Source organism: Rhinopithecus roxellana, chromosome 13 (genome assembly GCF_007565055.1).
Source record: "Rhinopithecus roxellana isolate Shanxi Qingling chromosome 13, ASM756505v1, whole genome shotgun sequence".
Lineage (NCBI taxonomy): Eukaryota > Metazoa > Chordata > Mammalia > Primates > Cercopithecidae > Rhinopithecus > Rhinopithecus roxellana.
The window spans coordinates 124,965,830-124,984,262 of NC_044561.1; the positions used below are offsets into that span (position 1 = coordinate 124,965,830).

Genomic DNA, 18,433 nt, shown 5'->3' on the forward strand with positions numbered 1-18,433 from the left:
CTTATCCTAGATTTCCCTAGCTCCGTCATCCACCCACGGCCATTGCACAGAAGCACAAGCTCATCACATACTATTATGTAGCTTTTGGTGCTCTTCTCACCACCCACAGCTCTAAGAGGATGTGAGAGAGGCAAAAACAAAACCATCACTGCTATGGCTGCTGGTCTCACATTCACTTTTTCTTCTAGTGAAAAAAGAAGCAAGATCTCAAATGTGGAAGTTCTTTTCTTCAGAATACTTTTATTAGTTTGCATACAGTTTGTTAACACAACTTTTTTCTCTCCTACTTTGACACACAAATCCATTCAGCTAGAGCTTTCTTCTCCCCATATGTCATAGATCATGACACGTTGTGGATGTGTGGGTGTCTCTGACCTTCGAAGCTTGAGGTTACTGACATTGCCTGTTGCCATGGCACCTTTAAGACTCCGCACTTCAGACACAAATCTCGCAAGCGCCACGTCGAGTTCGTGTAAGGTATTGAATGCACAGTCTTTGTTGAGGGAAGCATTGTTTTTTTTCTTTAATGGAGAGAAATTGGCCGCCTCGAAGGCCAGGAGGACTCTGCTTCTGTCAAGAAAGATACTTAAGGTCAGTAATATTGTGAACTTTGCTGATTTTGACACAGTTCATGTTACAACGGCAGACCTGAGTAGTTGCAAGGAAGTCCATACTGCCCACAAAGCTGAAAATATTCACACCCTCCCCGGCCCTTTACAGGAAGGGTTTGCCGATCCCTGCTCTAATCAGTTTGGGCACAGTATTATGAAGTGCTGGGTCCTTTCTACGGGAGAACACACTTTCTCTCCCCTTCCCTTTCTACCTGAAAGAGTTGTTTGTGGTCACTTTGAGGACCAGCTCAAACTACCTTACACCTTTATCTCTTCAGCACAAGTCTCATATTTTGTTGGGATAATGATACCATTTCCATTTAGCTCAGGATTTGGTAGTAAGTCAAACACTAGCAAAAATTTAAAAAGCAAGGGACAGTGAATCTGGCCCTGCAAATAATTTTGACCTTCTGAAACACACCATAAGTTCTTGAATCTATCCTACATTTGAAAAAATCCATCTAACCAGAAAATCTATGAGCCAGTAAGCAGAAGTCATCTTCCACTGTTTGTCCCAGTATCTGTGGATCTGGGGACTATTGTCTTCACGAAGGATACATCAGGAAGTGAATTTGCCAGCTTTGCCCAGGACCATGAGGTCGGTTCATTATATGTAACAGTCCTGCCTAGACTCACTAGAACACCCGTTTCCCTGAGATTCCTGAGATTGAATCAATATGGTGTAAAAAAAAAATGGAGCGATCCTTAACTTATTCTTCTCATTGTCTCTTTGATACTTCAGTATCACAAACAGCACAACAACAAACCAAAGCCAGAGCCATTTGCTCCCAAGCCAGCCTTGGGCGTGCTCTGGTTGATTCAGCCGAATCCGAAAGTGCCCTCCGCACGGCACCTTCCCCTGGGGTTCGCTAGTTTTCTCTCTCAGAAAAGAGAACATAGAGGCATAGCTGCAGGTGAGGCACAGAAGCAGGACCAGGAACCATTTCAGCATCCACATGGTGAGCAGAGATGGGGAAGGCAGATGCTCATAATGGGTTTGCTTGTCCTCGCAACTGGGAGACTGGGCACCTGGTGCCAGGCCCTTGGTGATGTCACAGAGGCCCTGAGCTGAGGCCACCCTGGCCATTGTGATGATTTCAGGACAGAGGTTAATGGGGCTCACAGGGGTCGCCCAGGAGGAGGACTCAAAGGGAGATGGGGGCATTTCCAGCAGGCAGTAAGAGAGAGAGGATGGGGTAAGAGAGAGAGGATGGGCATGACGGGGTGCCAATTCCCTGCCAGGGGACTCTTTCCAACCCTGGAGCTTTGCTGGGAGAGGCCATCATGTTTTTGTTTTTCATTGTTTGATGCAGACATTGTGATGAGCAGAGGGAGATGCCATGTACCCCATGGAGCTGAATTAAATGGGAGAGAAAGGTATTAAACCACAGGCTACCTACAAACTCAGAGCCACCTATGTGGTTTTTTGTTTTTGGTTTTTTTGAGACGGAGTTTTCCTCTTGTTGCCCAGACGGGAGTGCAATGGCGTGATCTCAGCTCACCACAACCTCCGCCTCCCGGGTTCAAGCCATTCTCCTGCCTCAGTCTCACAAGTAGCTGGGATTACAGGCATGTGCCACCATGCTTGGCTAATTTTGTTAGTAGAGATGGGGTTTCTCCATGTTGGTCAGGCTGGTCTCGAACTTTCGACCTCAGGTGATCCACCTGCCTTGGCCTCCTAAAGTGCTGGGATTACAGGTGTGAGCCACCGCGCCTGGCCCACCTATGTGTTTTGTTTGGCCTACATTGTTTTTAAAAATTGTCAGTACTTAAATATTGGGGGGCATTTCACTTTAAAACTCCAAATTCTGGCTTCCTTTGAAAATATGGGAGGTCCAGAAACACTGGGTCCACACCCTCATAGAACCAGTCTCTGCTGCAGCCAAGTGAAACCATCCTGTCTGTGGCCATATTCCCCCCACAGTCCCCACCACTCACTATTACCTCACACCATCACTGATCATAGCAGTGTGTGCCCACCCTGGGTTAAGAGTATACTTTGGGCCGGGTGTGGTGGCTCACACCTGTAATCCCAGCACTCTGGGAGGCCAAGGCAGGTGGATCACCTGAGGTCAGGAGTTCGAGAATAGCCTGGCCAACATGGTGAAACCCCATGTCTACTAAAAATACAAAAATTAGCCCAGCATGGTGGCGTATGCCTGTAGGCCCAGCTACTTGGGAAGCTGAGGCAGGAGAATTGCTTGAACCTGGGAGGCAGAGATTGCAGTGAACTGAGATCGCACTACTGCACTCTAGCCCGGGCAACAGAGTGAGACTCCATCTCAGGAGGAAAAAAACAAGAGTATACTTTGATTAAAATTGTGATAAGAAAAGGAAGCTTTAGAGCCTAGTACGAGGGGACTGCTCTACACTAGGTTATTCAGGAAGAATTTCCAGAAAAAGATGGTTGAGTAGAGCGGGGGAGATGATTAGGAGTTGGTGGGTAAAATGGGAAGGGGCTGGGCCGGGCGCGGTGGCTCAAGCCTGTAATCCCAGCACTTTGGGAGGCCGAGACGGGCGGATCACGAGGTCAGGAGATCGAGACCATCCTGGCTAACACGGTGAAACCCCGTCTCTACTAAAAATACAAAAAAACTAGCCGGGCGAGGTGGCGGGCGCCTGTAGTCCCAGCTACTCGGGAGGCTGAGGCAGGAGAATGGCGTAAACCCGGGAGGCGGAGCTTGCAGTGAGCTGAGATCAGGCCACTGCACTCCAGCCCGGGCGACAGAGCGAGACTCCGCCTCAAAAAAAAAAAAAAAAAAAAAAAAAAAAAAAAAAAAAAAAAAATGGGAAGGGGCTGAATCCCCTAAGTGAGAAGGAACAGCCGGCTTGACAACTGCGGCCAAGACTGGGAACAAACCTAGGACTCCACAGTATACCAGAACCCATGAGTTCTTTAAAATGACATGAAACGAGAAATCCTGGGTGCTGGAACGCACGGCTTGTACTTGTTCCCCTGGGTCATCTGTAGAGCTGTCTTCCTGAGGAAGGCTCTGATTTGCAGGTTTACTCCCGAGGAGCAGAACTTTATGCTGCATAGGAAATAATCAAAGGTCTGCTGGGCACCTTCGCTGTGCCTTAAAGTACTGGGTTCTGTGGAGTGACAAAGTAGTTCTGCAAGACTATGACCGGGGCGGTGGCTCACGCCCGTAATCCCAGTACTTTGGGAGGCCAAGGCATGCAGATCACCTGAGGTCAAGGAGTTTGAGGCCAGCCTGACCAACATGGTGAAACCCTGTCTCCACTAAAAATAAAAACAAATTATCCAGGTGTTTTGGTGCACACCTGTAATCTCAGCTACTCGGGAGGCTGAGGCAGGAGAATCGCTTGAATCCAGGAGGCAGTGGTTGCAGTAAGCTGAGATGACGCCACTGCACTCCAGCCTGGGCAACAGAGTGTGACTCTCTCTCAAGAAAAAACAAAAAATTGTTCTGCAAGACTATTTTAGAAAACCAAAAGGGGAAAATGGTGTTGGGCTGTGCTGCACAGTTTCTTCCTCCCTGAGTGTGGTACAGTGTCGGCTGGGGCTTGGGGCTTCTTGCCAGAGACTGTCTGGGCAGACGGAGAGAGATCAAATCTCCGGGTTGATCAGAAGACGGGCACTTCTCTTCTTACAAGTGCCCACTGAGCTCGGCAGCTACTGCCTGGAATTACGCCCACTGTAGAGGCAGCTGCCCTGATAACCAGGGCCTTGGGCCACCCTGTGACCTCAGTTTAGAGGTCTGTCCTTGGCATCGTGCTGCTCCCTGTCCCCAGTCTTCCCCATTCCAGCAGCTTTGAGGGATGGCTAATTATTTTCAGGGGCCCCCATGTCCATACACTGCCTGTGTCATTTTTTTGAGATAGGGTCTTGCTGTGTCACCCAGACTGGAGTGCGGTGGAATGATCTTGGCTCACTGCAGCCTCAATAATTTTTAGTTTTTGTTTTTTGGTAGAGACAGGGTCTGGATAATTTTTATTTAGTTTTTGGTAGAGACAGGGTCTCCCTGTGTTGCCCAGGCTAGTCTCAAACTCCTGGGCTCAAGCAGTCCTCCTGCTTCGGCCTCCCAAAGTGCTGGGACTGCGGGCAGGAGCCACAGCGCTCAGCCAGCCTGTCTTAAGTCAGCTGGGAAGTTTGGTGGCTGTGGTGCAATGGAGCAGTAAGGGGCAAACATGTGGTTTACAGGAATGGCCTCAAACAACAGAAATGCTCAGTTTTGCCACGTGATTTTGTTATTTGGAAATGTTCACATCTTTAATGGGTAATCACTTTTTCCTATATGTATTCAAAAGTCTAGAGCACTCTCCAATAGAGCAGAACCAGTGGGAAAGCAGATCAGATCTTTGAGCCAAACTTCTGTCTGGGCTGTGGGGTGGGGTGGCATTCCTTTCACTCATTTTGGCATGGCTTTCATTTCATTTGTTGGAAATGAAGTGCTGTGGTGTGGCAGGAAGTCAGGGGCCCCAAATGGAGGGACCAGCTGAAGCCACAGCAGAAGAACATAAATTGTGAAGATTTCATGGACATTTATCACTTCCCCAGTCAATACTCTTGTAATTTCCTATGCCTGTCTTTAATCTCTTAATCCCATCATCTTTGTAAGCTGAGGATGTATGTCGCCTCAGGACCCTGTGATGATTGCGTTATCTGTACAAATCATAAAATGTGTGAACAATATGAAATCTGGGCATCCTAAAATAACAGGATAAGAGTGATTCTCAGGGAACAAGGGAGATAACCATAAGGACTGACTGCCTGCAAGGCTGGGCAGAACAGTCATATTTCTCTTCTTGCAAAAGCGAATAGGAGAAATATCGCTGAATTCTTTTTCTTAGCAAGGAACAGCCCTGGGAAAAGAATGCATTCCCAGGGGGAGGTCTCTAAAATGGCCGCTGTGGGAGTGTCTGTCTCATGCTGTCATAGATAAGGGATGAACTATGCCCTGGTCTCCTGCAGTGCCCCCAGGCTTGCTAGGATTGGGAAATTCCAGCCTGGTGAAATTCTAGTCAGACCGAAATTCTACTCAGACCAGTTGTCTGCTCTCGAACCCTGTTTCCTGTTAAGATGTTTATCAATGACAGTGCGTGCACAGTGGGACATGAAACCTCATCAGCAATTCTAATTTCACCCTGGACTTGTGATCTCGCTCTGCCCCCATTTGCCTTGTGATATTTTATTGCCTTTGAAGCATATGCTCTCTGTGACCCACACCCTATTCGTACACTCCCTCCCGTTTGAAAATCACTAATAAAAACTTGCAGGTTTTGCAGCTCGGGGGCATCACAAAACCTGCCAAGGTGATGTCACCCCTGGAGACCCAGCTGTAAAATTTCTCTCTTTTGTCCTCTTTCTCTTTATTTCTCAGACTGGCTGACACATAGGGAAAATAGAAAAGAACCTACGTTGAAATATCGGGGGCTGGTTCCCCTGGTACTGTGGGAAATTGAATAGATGCTATTTTGGAGAATTTCAACATCTTTTCAATTTTCTCCTCCCAGCTCCCTCCTTGGTGGAAAGCAGCTCGGGTCCTGGGGGTGGACAGGGGAGGAGGGAGAGCTAGGAGATGCTCCACTTTCCTCTTGGGCACAGCACCTGAACCCGTGGTCTCGGCGCCCTGGGTGGGAGCCTGCTGGAGCTGCCACCGATTCCTTCATTTGGTAAGGACTGAATGGGGAGAAGGTGCGGTGTGGCCAGGCAGAACTGCGATTCACCTCGCTGCTTTGGGCCTCAGGCACCTCACCTATAAAGTGGGGGATGGCCATCTTCCCATCACATTGGGTGGCTGGGGAGTCCCAGGGGGAGAAGCCTGTCAAGGGCTTGGCTGTTCAGTGAGCCCTAAAAGCAATGCGAATGATCAGCCCTCCCCAGCCGCTGGTGTACTGAGGCCTCATGCCCAGCAGGAGCACAGATCATGGATACCTTCTTCCCTCATGCTGGCCAGGAGCCTTGAAGAGTGGTGCCTTAGCAAAATATTAAAGGCTGGCTAGAAATCTCCAAGGAAGCCCTGATCCCTCCTGCGTGGACAGTCCTGAGGGCAGCTGGAGGGAGGCCCACAGCCTGTTTATTTCAGAGAGGCCCAAAGCAGAGGACTTTGAGATGCTGAAGTTTTGTGTTTCTGGTTTAGTTACCAGAAAAAACTGGACACAGTCAATAAACTCAATGCAAAAGAAAACTGATTCAGGCTAACATTAAGAAAACTGAACCTGGTAAAAATAATGGTCATTAAAAGAAAAAATGCCTCATGATGGCAGAGGCTATAATTAGTAAAATGTGACTAAAAGGATTGATTGATGAAGTTTTCTCAGTAAAATTAAAATAGGGAAGAAGAGATAGTGATAGAAAATAGTGTTATCCAATTGAAGAAGGAACTGATTGTTGTGAAAATAACACAACAGGCAGGGGAGCTCACGCCTGTAATCCTAGCACTTTGGAAGGCCGAGGTGGGCAGAGTGCTTGAGCCCAGGAGTTTAAGACCAGCCTGGGCAACATGGCGAAACCTCATCTCTACAAAAAATAGAAAAATTAGCCAGGTGCGGTAGTGTGCACCTATAATCCCAGCTACTCGGGAAGCTGAGGTGGGTGGATCACCTGAGTCCAGGAGGTCAAGGCTATGGTGAGCCATGATCATGCCACTGTACTGCAGCCTGGATGACAAGAGTGAGACCCTGTTTCAAAATTTAAAAAAAGAAAAAGGGAAATAACAATGAGAAAATGGTTGAATTTGGCTGTATAGAAAATTGGGGAAATTCAATGGCTAATTCAGGTTTGTTCTGGAAAAGTCCATGACAAAAATTCATCACTTAATGTAATTTTTATTAAAATGCTCTATACTCACAATGTCAAAATATCCTTGGGGCCAAAGCTTCCCATCACTGTGAAGCTGGGAACCACACAGGGCTTGAGAAAGAGCAGGGCCACACATGGTTCTCCCTTGCTGACCTCTCCCTGGAGTTCTCCCCATGTGTCTGTCTCCCACAGAAGCTGCCTGCTCACCTCCCACCGGTGAGTCACCTCCCACAGGTCCTTCTCCTGCTTCTGAAGGAAACCCAGGGCCCCGGGGTCTGGTTTAGAGAAGCAGTCCCTATCTCAGTCATACCACCGTGTGCAGAAAGCCACGCAGAGGCCTGGGGCTCTTGGTTCTTCATTAGGAGTCTCATGAGAAGTTCCACTAACTATTGATGTCAACATACATTATAGGCAGATAAAATGCACCTCTTTTCGGGTACAATTCTCCTTTTACCATCTGCTGGAGGAGAGAAGGGTGGGTTCCTCTGACTTCACGGAATGACTCCTATAATCACCAATGCAGTGGCTGCAACGTTCTTACCCAAGCATGAGCAGAAGGTAGAAAAGATAAAAACACATAGGAGAGAAGAGGCAGACCAGCTTTATTTTTGAACCCAATCACTGGGTGCCCAACCAAGACTCTGCTGTCTTCAAAATGATGAGATGGGGCAGACTCCCCTAATAGTATTTAGCTAGACCAACAAGGATCCTGGCTCCTCCCAGGGCTGTAGCAGAGGGACGAGGCTCTTCAAAGCTTCTAGTGAGCACAGTGTATTTGAAATCCATCCTTTCTAAAGCCAGTTTCACTTGGCCTACTTAATTTATTGCTGGTAGCAAAATCATTAGAATTGTAGTTAATATGTGCCAACTCTGCACCAGTGAGGACTCTGGAGTCTCTTGTTACTGCAAGCATAAAAAGTGCAGCCCACAGGGCTTCCTGGCCATGGAAAGGACCAAATGCACCTGCAGGTGGAAGCAAGTATGACCTCGGGCCACTGTGCAGCCCCTCCCATGTCCCCCCTGGAACCCACACGCCTCACAGCAAGAGTGACCACACCATCTTGAACGCTGGCCAGGACAGCTTTATGACACAGAGCTAGAGAGAACACACAGCAGTGCACTCAGAGGTGCACAGCAACCTGCCTACGTGGAAACTAAACAACCTTCTGGGGCAGGAGCGGTGGCATTGTGGGCTTCAGAAGCAGTAGGACGTGTGGGTGACCCAGTGGGCAGACTCCTCCTTGGAGCGCTTGGCGGAGCTGTGAGTGGTAAAGAGGGACTTGTAGGCCTCGGATTCTTCACTGTCAGCGATGGACCTCTTTGCGGCTCCACACAGAGGCTTCCCAGCTTTTCCAGAAGAGCTCTCATTTGTTGCTAGAAAAATGAAGAGCCAAAACTGTCAGGGTTGGGATAAAGATGACTCTAAACTTCGCATCCTCAGAAGGGAAGCGTGTCAGTCACTCTGTCCCAGACGTTCTCTTGCTGGCTGTGTGAGTGCTGATGGACATCATCTTAATTGCCAACTCCAGCAAAGCAGACACAGCACGACACATCTATCATTTACTGTCCCACCAACTACTTGCTCTGTCGCAGACGCTGGTCCCAGCCCCACGAATGACTTAGATTGTCCCAATGAGGCAGGGCCTGCGTTCCAGGGGAGGAAATGAGCACAGGAACCTGAGTGGCCATCCCTGAGTGGGTTCCTATCCCACAGGAACCTGAGTGGGATAGGAGCCTGTCAGCCTCCCTGGATGCTACTTAAGAGGACAAGATCACACACTCATAACAATCAATCTGTATTTTTCTTTTTGTGAAATAAATGGTATTTTCTTCGAGTTAAAGAGAGTGAGTTTTAGGAGAAACTTTGATCCTTGGTCAAGAGGCAGCAGAGAGGGGACTCTGAGAGCCACACGTGGAGCCCACGAAAGCCCCAAGGGTAAAGAAACTGGGAGCATTCCCCGCAGGCCCTGAGCCACAGTCCATTTGACAGTCTCTGTGTAACATCTGAGCCAGTTCTCAGCACAGCCTTTTTTGCTTTGCACCAGGCGCTTGCTTACTCGAAGGAATCTAAACAACTAGCATTTGTGCCCAGACCCCATCAATCCTGCCAGGGCTCCTGATGAGGGTGTGTTCGATATTTCTTAGTTACCCCCCTAAAGAGAGTTCAGTGCGCTCTCTAGAGACATGACACAGGACAGGCTTGGATTTCCCATTCGCCCACTCCCGTGAAACCTCGACTCAGCCACCTGGGTTTCCAGCCTTCTCGAGACAGCTCCCTACAGCTACAACAGGACCTACCTGTGCTTTTGGGAGCCAAGTTGTTTTTCTTCTCTCTAGAATCAAGGCTGGTTTCTTCAGGTTTCCCTGTCTTAACTTTTGATGGTCCTGGGGCTTCTGTAAAAGAAACAAAGTAGGCAAAGCAAAAAACAATGGAAAACAAAGCATGAACATATTAGCAGACTGCCTTAGAGTCGTATTTTGTTAAAATAAGGATCGCTTGAAAGATCTTACCTTCACTGACATCTGGTTTTGAAACAGACTCTGCTGCCTTGGGTTTCTTTGTTTTCTATAAAAAGAAAGAATGTTGGAGGACATGCTCAGATTCACTCCACTTCATCGTCAGTACGGCTGCCCACTGTCCCGGGGGCCCTGTCTGACCGGCTGATGCCAGTCACATGAGACAGTCAGTCACCTGAAGAAGGCTTTTGAGGTTCCGTAACTCCTGAGTGTTCATCCTCTGCATGTGACTCCAGTCATGGACTTCTGCCTCACACAAAAATGTATCTGCACAGAGCTGCTCACTTTTATATTTACATCTCCCAAATCACATTTGCAAACATTTCAAATGAGGCTGACAGATTTCTGTAATAAGGGCCAAGGTTGATGGTGACAGTTGTATGCAAAAGCGCACTTAAATGAATAACACAGAGTATATATGGGTATGTGAAGTCCAGCCAGCATAAACACGAACTAAATCTTGCACATTCCACTAACTTGTTTTCAAAGTTATCAAACTGCTTTGGTATTTGTTATTCAAGTATAAGGCCTTGAGGTTTATATTAAAGACAGTTGAGCTAATTCTTCTAAACTCAAAACTACTCTTGTTAGATTTCCAGACACTAGAATTCTGTTACTCATAATAGTTATTTTGATCAGCAATAATAAAATAAACCATTCTACAGTTACACAGCTGCTGTTGGAACTGATTTAATCGTAGAAATGACACGTAGGACTATGTTCATTCAATTTACTTTAAAATGGCAATTTCCTAAGCATCCAAAAGGTGGCACTAAAGATAAGCAGCCTGATTACTTCAGCCGTCCCCCAGCACTCAGCATTACAGACAGACTCTCAGGCCTTGAATTTGTAACACATACATGCAATGTGATTTATAACAAAACATAAAGACCTTCTGCGCATCTCACACCTGCAATGCGAGCACTGACATCTGTGAAAACTGATACTCGGTCCTTCAAACAAGTAAGAGACCACTGTTTATTTCTAAGCCCTCCATTCATAGCTGAGGTTATTTGAAAAGCACAGGCAAGAAGGAGCTAGAGAGGAAACGTTCTATCTTGCTTCCAGCTGCAAGTGTATTTGGGAAATATTGTGGTATCCTGGCAGCAGTAGCTGTGAGGTATTCCCAGCAGCTCTGGAGAATATTTTGCAGAGGGGGGCATGTTAGTCCCACTGGGCTTTCAATTAACTTGGCAGGAAACCTGTGACAGAAAACTCATGAAAGCAAAATGGTCAAAGGGAACATGGATATTTCTAGTAGCTTCCTTTAAAAAGCATTTTTCCCCTGTTGTGTGTGTGTGTGTGTGTGTGAGACAGAATCTCACTCTGTTGCCCAGGCTGGAGTGCAGTGGTGCGATCTTGGCTCACTGCAACCTCCACCTCCCAGGTTCAAACAATTCTCCTGCCGCAGCCTCCAGAGTAGATGGGATTACTGGTGTGCCCCACCACATCCAGCTATTTTTTGTATTTTTAGCAGAGATGGGGTTTCACCATGTTGGCCAGGCTGGTCTCGAACTCCTGACCTCAAGTGATCTGCTTGCCTCGGCCTCCCAAAGTGCTGGGATGACTGGTGTGAGCCACGGCACCCAGCCGCCCTTTTGTGTTTTTTAAAACTGAGCTTGATCAATGGTAGCAATGAAGAACAGGGAGATGGCTTTTGGCAACTGTCCTTAGTTAAAAACTCCTCAAACTTAGTTTCCCTCTTTCTTCCCCTCTTACAATAATGGAATCATAGTAATTTAGAAAACCAACTTAGAATTAACACATTTTATATAAGATATACATGTATTTACTTTTCAACCTTAACACAGCATTTAAACGGCCGAGTGGCTTTTTTTTGTTTTTGTTTTTGTTTTGAGAGTCTGTCAGGCTGGAGTGCAGAAGTGCGATCTCAGCTCACTGCAACCTCAGCCTTCGGGGTTCAAGTGATTCCTCTGCTTCAGTCTCCCCAGTAACTGGGATTACAGGCACATGCCACCGCACCTGCCTACCAAATGGCTCTTTAAATAGTTCTTATGAATGTTGTATTAACATCTTATAATATTGCTCCATGGAGTATTTCTACCGGCATCTGAATCCAAAGTTTGGGCACAATTCCTCTAACTACAGAGCCATTTTCAGACATTATTTTCTACGTAAAGTAAAAGGATGAAAGGAGAAAATACAAATGCTTTTGGCTCTTTCTGATCAGTCTGGATCCTTGCGTAATGATAATACTGCTACCATGTGCTCAAGCCTCGGCTTCTTTAAGCCTTACAACCATGAATTACACATTATTCCAGGGTGATACGGTCCTGTCTTATCTGCTATGATTTTTTTTTTTTTTTTTTTTTTTTTTTTTGAGACAGAGTCTCGCTGTGTCACCCAGGCTGGAGTGCAGTGGCCGGATCTCAGCTCACTGCAAGCTCCACCTCCCGGGTTCACGCCATTCTCCTGCCTCAGCCTCCCGAGTAGCTGGGACTACAGGCGCCCGCCACCTCACCCAGCTAGTTTTTTGCATTTTTTAGTAGAGACGGGGTTTCACTGTGTTAGCCAGGATGGTCTCGATCTCCTGACCTCGTGATCCGCCCGTCTCGGCCTCCCAAAGTGCTGGGATTACAGGCTTGAGCCACCGCGCCTGGCCTTTTTTTTTTTTTTTTTTTTGAGATGGAGTCTTGCTCTGTCACCCAGGCTGGAGTTCACTGGCGTGATCTCAGCTCACTGTAAGCTCCGCCTCCCGGGTTCACGCCATTCTCCTGCCTCAGCCTCCCGAGTAGCTGGGACTACATGTGCACGCCACCACGCCCGGCTAATTTTTTGTATTTTTTAGTAGAGACGGGGCTTCACCATGTTAGCCAAGATGGACTAGATCTCCTGACCTCGTGATCCGCCCACCTCAGCCTTCCAAAGTGCCGGGATTATAGGCAGGAGCCACCGCACCTGGCCTGTTATGATTTTTTAAAAACCCCAAACCTCTGAAAAATCTTCAGGTACTCCATCATTCTCGCCTCGGACTGGCACTGGTAAAACGCACGCCCACGTGAGGGCAGGCGATTTGTTTCATAATTTTATGTCCTCAGCCTACTGGAGCTCATTTTCTAGTACTTCAAGCATTCTTTTGCCTTAGTTCTGATCACATAAAGTTTTCTCCCTAGCTTATCCTGAACCTTTTTTTTTTTTTTTTAAAGAATAAGAAACTTGCCACTCACCAAAAGCCTGTATTCCATAGCTATCATCTGTCAACATGAACATGTACTGCTAGATGGGGAATCGCCAGCACACGGAAGAACTCCTGGCGGATGCACTGTCTGGAGCCTGCTCGCTCTGCCACGTTACTCAGCAATGGTTTCCCTGTTTCTGGGTGCCAGGCTCCCTCCCGGACACTGAAGCACCACGCTCCATAAAAGACCCTCCCTCTCCCCGTGAGAGGGCTCAGGAAGGTGAAGGATTTGGCCCCCATTTTTGGGAAGGCTACTCATTGGCTCCTTGCTATTCAAAGTGCGACCCTGAGGAGTTGCATCCACATGCCCTGGGAGTGAGTGAGACACACAGGCGCCCAGGCCCACCCAGGCCTACTGGAGCCCAGACTGCCAGGGCACTCCCAAGCACATTCCAATCTGGGCAGCAGGGGAACCTTACATTTGCTGGAATGATAATGACTTTTCATTTTTCCTTTGTTTTACAAGTTATGAGACCCGAGTATAAATCAACAGCAACGGTGACAGCAGCAGCAATGGTGGTAGCTGCCTTTCCCCAAGGGCTTGCTGGGGCCGTGTCAGTGTCAGTGCTTTATGGCCATGGTCTCTGGAGCCTGCTGACAGCTCCATGCCCTCACAGGCTATCACTACCCCACCTCACTGATGACCACTTGTGCCCACCACAGCCAGGCAGGGCCTGAGCCACAGCTGGAATCTGCTTCTACAGTCCAGGCCCTTCTAGGTTGTAAAAATTGCCTTGATCATGCAAACCCCTAAGTAGCTGCCAGCTCAGTTCAGTGGTTTGCAGTCGGCTCTGGAGTACAGATGGGGGCTGGGCAGAACCTGAAGACTCCCATTACCTTTTCCAGCTTCGCTCTCAGCCTCCTCTCCTCCATCCTGGTCTTCAGCACATCCACATCCTCCTTGGTGCCATTGAGCACGATGACATCATCCTCCTGGAAGGCAGCCCCACACTGGAGAGTGCAAACAAGAGGGGGCAGATTCCATCACCACTCAGTGGGGAGGTCACGCTTCAGTCCCCCACTCTCAGCCCCAAGCAGTGGCCCCCAGGCTATTACTGCCTTTTTGGTCAAAGCCTTGGTTTGGAAAGTTCCTGCACACAGCAAAGGGTCAGCGCAGCAGGTTAAGAGTGCTATCACTTGCAAGGCTGGTGCCTGGCTGCTGTCTGGGAACTTGGATTTGGGGAGGGTTCCCGCCATTTTTTAACTGACAAGAGTAGCTTGGCTCATGTGCCCAGACCATTTCTATGAACAATGTGGTCTATGCTGACACCTACCCTCCTTATGGGAGTGTGGAATTCTGGAACATGCTAGGCCAAGGGTATAAAGCCGGCTCTCAGCCAAAACACTGGGTACTGAGTCTCTCATTTGCTTCCCTGGGCAAAAACATCACACGTGTTACAGTTTCGTTGCGGGTGGAAAGTATTCACTTCGTGCAACCCCTTGAGGGAGGGAGTGTGCGTAAGGAAGACTCTGCTACCTGCACCTTTTCCCTTAACACCCAGCTCCGTATCCACACCACACTGCTGCAGTGAATCTTAGGTGAGTACAACCATATGCTAAGTCTCGAGTCTTTCTAGAAAACCCCCAAGCATGATGGCAGCCTTGGGGGTCCTCAACACACTCCAGCAGAGCAAGACTGCGAGCAGGGTCTAGGCCACCCTGACAGTATCGTGGTGGTAGAAACGCACACTGCACACACTCAAAGGCATGCCCACACTCACAGAACTGTCAGTGAGCGAGCCACCTCGGCAGAGGCTCCCTGTGACCATGCCGTCACTGGTGGGATCCCAGCACTCTTTGTGTTTGCTCCATGGCACTAATCATGACCTGGAGTCTTGTCTTCATCACTTTGTCTATGTGGTCTTCTTCCCTGCTGTGGCCCCAGCAGCTACCCAGTGCCTGGCACAGCAGAGGTACCCAGGGCTGGGGACAGGAAAAACAGGGGAAAAAACGAGAACCAGGAGTGGAGGTTCCCAGTTATGCATTTTGAATTGAGATTTCTGCCACCATCTGTCTAGGCCAACTTGCTCAGGCCACACCACCTCTCTGGGCCTCAGTTTCCTCAGCTGCAAAAATGAGGGGGTCTAAGACTGGGCGTGGTGGCTTATGCCTGTAATCCCAGCACTCAGGGAGGCCGAGGTGGGTGGATCATCATTTGAGCTCAGGAGTTTGAGACCAGCCTGATCAATAGGGTGAAACCTTGTCTCTACTAAAAATACAAAAGCTGTGTGTGGTGGTGCTGGTTGTGGTGTGTATGCCTGTAGTGCCAGCTACTTGGGAGGCTGAAGTGAGAGAACTGCTTGAACCTGGGAGGCAGGGGTTGTGGTGAGCAGAGATTGTGCCACTGCACTCCAGCCTCGGTGACAGAGCGAGACTCTGTCTCAAAAAAAAAAAAAAAAAAAGGGGGTCTAACCCAAGTGCAGTGGTGATCCCACTCCCTAGTGGACATTTGGCAATGTCTGGAGACATTTTTAGCTGTCACATCTGGGGTGCAGGTACTACTGGCATCTTGTGGGTAGAGGCCAGGGATGCAGTAAGCATCATACAGTGCACAGGATGGCCCCCAACAGAGAGTTACCCAGCCAAGATGCCTCTGTGCTGAGGCTGAGAAGCCCTGGACTAGGGTTATAAACACCTAAATGTAAAAGAGGAAAGAAGAAGAATTTATAGGAACATGTGTTTTATAACTAGGGTAGGAAATGTCATCTAAAACAGCAGTCCCCAACCTTTTTTGCACCAGGGGCCAATCTCATGGAAGACAATCTTTCCACAGATGGTGGGTAGTGGCAGGGAAGGTTTTGGGATGAAACTGTTCCACCTCAGATCATCAGGCATTAGATTCCCATAAGCAGCACGCAACCTAGATCCCTCAAGTGCGCAGTTCACAACAGGGTTTGTGCTCCTGTGAGAATCTAATGCTGCTGATGGAGCCCTGGCACTAATGTTCCCTTGCCCGCAGCTCACCTCCTGCTGCGCGGCCCGGCTCCTAAGAGGCCACGGACCGTCGCCGGTATGGGGGCTGGGGAACTCTGATCTAAAGCTAGTACAGTTAATAAGTTTTACTATGTAAAAAATTACAAACTTTTACCTGACAATGTCACAATCCCTGCCAGATAAGGTCTGTTATTAACTAAAATATTTAGTTACTCGATAAGACACTGCCTTTGAAAAACATCAAGGTAGGCAACCAAATAATCAACAAAATTCTTTAAATAACTGGAACAGTAATTTTAACAGACCTACTGTGCCCAGAGTAATAACAGACATATTATGCCTGGAATCTCTTTTGTAGAAAACATTATCAGCACAAGAAAAGCCATAAAAGTACTTTTTTTCCTGAAGTTGCCAAGGATTTTCCAGCATCTCCCAAATGCACAGAAGATACCAACAACCATTTGCTAACCCTCCTCAGCCCGTGCCTTAGCTGGGTTATTTAATGCAGTTCTTGTCTCCAAAAGTGATTTTCAGGTTAAGATCAGCTTTTTTTCTAGGGTGGGTCTGGTAAATTTTCATGACTGAAGACACCTTTTTGACCCACAAATCCCTGAGGGTGGTGCCACAGAGAAGTTACACGAATGACTGAAGCAGGTGCCCAATCTAGCATTTAACTGGTACAAACTGGTACAGCCCTTGAAGAAAAGGAGCTTCTTTTTAGCCATCATTGTAGAGAGCTGGGCCTACAGGAGGAACAGCCTGCTCTGCTAGAGGAGGTCCCCTGGGCAGTCTCACGCTATGGGAGGTCTGAGTAGAGCTTTCCCATGGCTCTGGAAGATGGTCTCTTCCTTGCAATGAAAAAGAATCTGCAGGAACAGAACCAGGTGGTAGTTAAGGCCCAGTGGGGCCTGGAGCCACAGCTATGGCATAAAGGGCCAAGGGGTGAGAAGCCCAGCATCTGCTGCCTGTGGGTGCTGCCCCCACCTTTCTTTTTCTCTCCTCCCGGGTTTCTGCTGCTGCTTCTTTCTATCACTCCTTGCTGCCCCTCCTTCCGACAGTGTCGGGGTGAGCGGTCTCCTTCCTCTAGACCAGGCTGTTCAGAGGCCATGGACCTTATTCTGCATACAGGTGTGCTATGTTGTGCCCAGACTTACTGTACTTTCAAAGTTGAATCGGCCACTGACAATAAGTCAGGAACCCCTCACATTAGAAATTGAGCAATCTTGCTCTTTCTCTCAAAAATTCAAAAGATCCATTAATCCCAAACCCACACCCTCAAGGGCCTCAGTGGCTTGGACCTTGGTAGGAACTGCCCCTGGAGACTGGGCAGAGTCCTCCCAACCGCTAGGGGCCCCATCACTTGTTCTGGGTAGGTGCTTGACCCGAGAAACCTGAGTGCAATGGTTCATCCCTGAAGGATGAGGGAAAACAAGGGCAGGGGGCTGCCGCGAAATCACAGCTGGTCCACAGGGACCTGCTCCCCACCTCTTTGGTAGATAACATGTATTATACCAACAGAAAAAACACCCATATCTTCCTGCTAATGCAGTTTTTCTTGAGTATTGTTATTGTACAGTAGAAATTATATATCCATTTAAAATTTTATCTTCATTCTTTTTATCGCTTGTAACTCAGATGTCCAAAGAATGGGGGAAATGTTAAAAAAATCATGAAATACATTCCCAAAAAGGAAGATTATATGGTTAGAGTTTGGGGCAACGTAGAAAATGCTTATCATAAGTTAAAGGAAAAAGCAAACTAGTAATTGTATGTTTATATTCATATGCCCTCTCTGGATGCTTTTTGAAAGTATTTTTAAAAAGGCCAGTAGGGAAAATGCCAAGAGGGGAACAGTGGTCAAATTAGGAGCAATATGCTAATGCATCTAGATATTTGTATCACTTTAACAAATGGAATAGTGGCTTCCCAATCTTTGTCCTTACCAATAATATTAGCAATGAACAGCTGACTGCATGCATCTCTGACCTAGGAATTCCACTTCCGAGACGTGGTCATTCTCTATCACGGAATCCTGTTTTTGTTTCCTATGCAGTACCCTATGGCTTAGAGTAAATGACTGTATGTCTGCATGTTTGTACTGACTTTTAAAACAGTGTGTTTCCTCCACTACACTGTTAGCCCCAAGCAGGAGGCATTTTGTCTTCATGCTCCATGGTGGGAGCCTAAGGTTCTGCCCACAGTGGATACAGTGAATAACTGCTGAATGAATGAATAAGAACAGAGCCTAAGGAAATATTTCAAAGTAGGACAAAAGGAGATGAGATTTTAAAGCCAAGCAGTTCTCCCAAAACCTTGCATGAAAATATACATCCCCATACATGAGCGTCCCCATCACACCATATGTTTTGAAGAAAAACTTATGCTAATCTGAATGGCAAGGGAAAC

At 47.7% G+C, this 18,433-nt stretch overlaps 2 protein-coding genes across 2 annotated transcripts in view; both read right to left on the bottom strand.

Annotated features, from left to right (window-relative positions):
• Positions 1 to 233: 233 nt before the first annotated feature.
• LOC104656972 (protein FAM209B-like) lies at positions 234 to 2,084 on the bottom strand. The gene is given in 4 exon segments (XM_010356687.2): positions 234 to 534; positions 536 to 570; position 702; positions 1,322 to 2,084. Coding segments are annotated over 4 exon segments (720 nt in total). The 5' UTR covers positions 1,777 to 2,084; the 3' UTR covers positions 234 to 305.
• A 5,875-nt stretch (positions 2,085 to 7,959) lies between these two features.
• Positions 7,960 to 18,433, bottom strand: part of RTF2 (replication termination factor 2) — a 47,917-nt gene continuing 37,443 nt past the window's right edge. Inside the window, exons 6-9 of the mRNA XM_010356689.2 lie at positions 13,931 to 14,044; positions 9,889 to 9,943; positions 9,676 to 9,771; positions 7,960 to 8,751 (exon numbers count right to left, since the gene is read on the bottom strand). Of these exons, the coding sequence (XP_010354991.1) occupies positions 8,573 to 8,751; positions 9,676 to 9,771; positions 9,889 to 9,943; positions 13,931 to 14,044 (444 nt within the window). The 3' untranslated portion in view covers positions 7,960 to 8,572. The remainder of the gene's footprint in view (positions 8,752 to 9,675; positions 9,772 to 9,888; positions 9,944 to 13,930; positions 14,045 to 18,433) is intronic.